This window comes from Colobus angolensis, unplaced genomic scaffold (assembly GCF_000951035.1).
Source record: "Colobus angolensis palliatus isolate OR3802 unplaced genomic scaffold, Cang.pa_1.0 Scaffold22, whole genome shotgun sequence".
Taxonomy (NCBI): Eukaryota; Metazoa; Chordata; class Mammalia; order Primates; family Cercopithecidae; genus Colobus; species Colobus angolensis.
This window is the reverse complement of record NW_012115377.1, coordinates 5,166,104-5,167,100: the sequence shown is the minus strand read 5'-3', so window position 1 is coordinate 5,167,100 and position 997 is coordinate 5,166,104. Positions and strand designations below refer to the sequence as shown.

The 997-nt window shown below is 60.1% G+C and overlaps 1 protein-coding gene across 2 annotated transcripts in view; it reads right to left on the bottom strand.

The window, feature by feature from the left end:
• Window positions 1–699: 699 nt before the first annotated feature.
• RETN (resistin) overlaps window positions 700–997 on the bottom strand; it is a 1,752-nt gene continuing 1,454 nt past the window's right edge. For both annotated transcript variants that reach the window (XM_011943574.1, XM_011943575.1), the window contains exon 4: window positions 700–932. In XM_011943574.1, the coding sequence (XP_011798964.1) occupies window positions 802–932 (131 nt within the window). In that variant the 3' untranslated portion in view covers window positions 700–801. The remainder of the gene's footprint in view (window positions 933–997) is intronic.

The window sequence follows — 997 nt, the reverse complement described above, 5'->3', positions numbered from 1 at the left end:
GGAAAGGGAGGGTAGGGGAAGGGAGGGGAAGGGAAGGGAAGAAACGAAACCCTGGGAAGACCTAGGAGCAGACAAGTCCCCTGCTCTGTGTTTTCATAATCTAGTGTCCAGGAGGGGGTAAGCACCCTGTGTGTCTCTGGTTGTAACTAACTACTCACAACTGGACTTGCCTGTGTGAAAACGTGAACTTGTGATGACACGCGACATCAGGTAACTCAACTTTGCCTGTGCCTTGGGGGTTCCTCCTTGCAGGTAGGAAGTGAGGGGTACATGTTCCAGCTCTGGGCTGAGACACCCCTGACCTGGGGCTCCTGGAGTCTTGGGGCCCTGGAGGGTCCTGTCCACTGCCCAGACTGACCCAGGTCCTAGATGAAGCCTCATTATGAGGACAGGGGGAAAATGACCCAGTCACTTCCTGGGGAGGTCGGAGATCCCAGAGTGAGTGTCAAGGTAGCCTCAAAGGTGAGAAGTCCCCTCTTGAAGGTGGCCATGAGGCTTGGGTGGGTGGGGACGTCACCAGAAGAAGCTCAGGCCCTATTTTCGGAGGAAGCAGTTGGAGACCCCAAAGGAGGAAGGAGGATGGGGCAGTAGAAAGTCGCGGTCTCCCCGCCCCCTCCAGCAGCTGCGCGCCCCACTCTTCTTGGAGACGCTAGATCAGTCCCTCTGGACCTACTAAAGAAACCACGCAGGGCTCAGATCCGCTCCATCATCATCATCTCCAGGTTTATTTCCAGCTTCCCCCCCAATCCGTCCGGACCTGTAACCACCTCCGCCCGCGCTGTGCACGCGCTGCGCGCGACCTCAGGGCTGCAGACGACAGCAGCGCGCTCCGGTCCAGTCCATGCCCGCGCACTGGCAGTGACATGTGGTCTCGGCGCGCACATCCCACGAGCCACAGGCGGAGCCACAGGTGCAACCGGTGACGGCGAAGCCTGCAGCGCGGAGCAGAGGAGCTTCGACTCTGAGCTGGGAGGCTGAGGGCGGGAGCGGGGGGGGG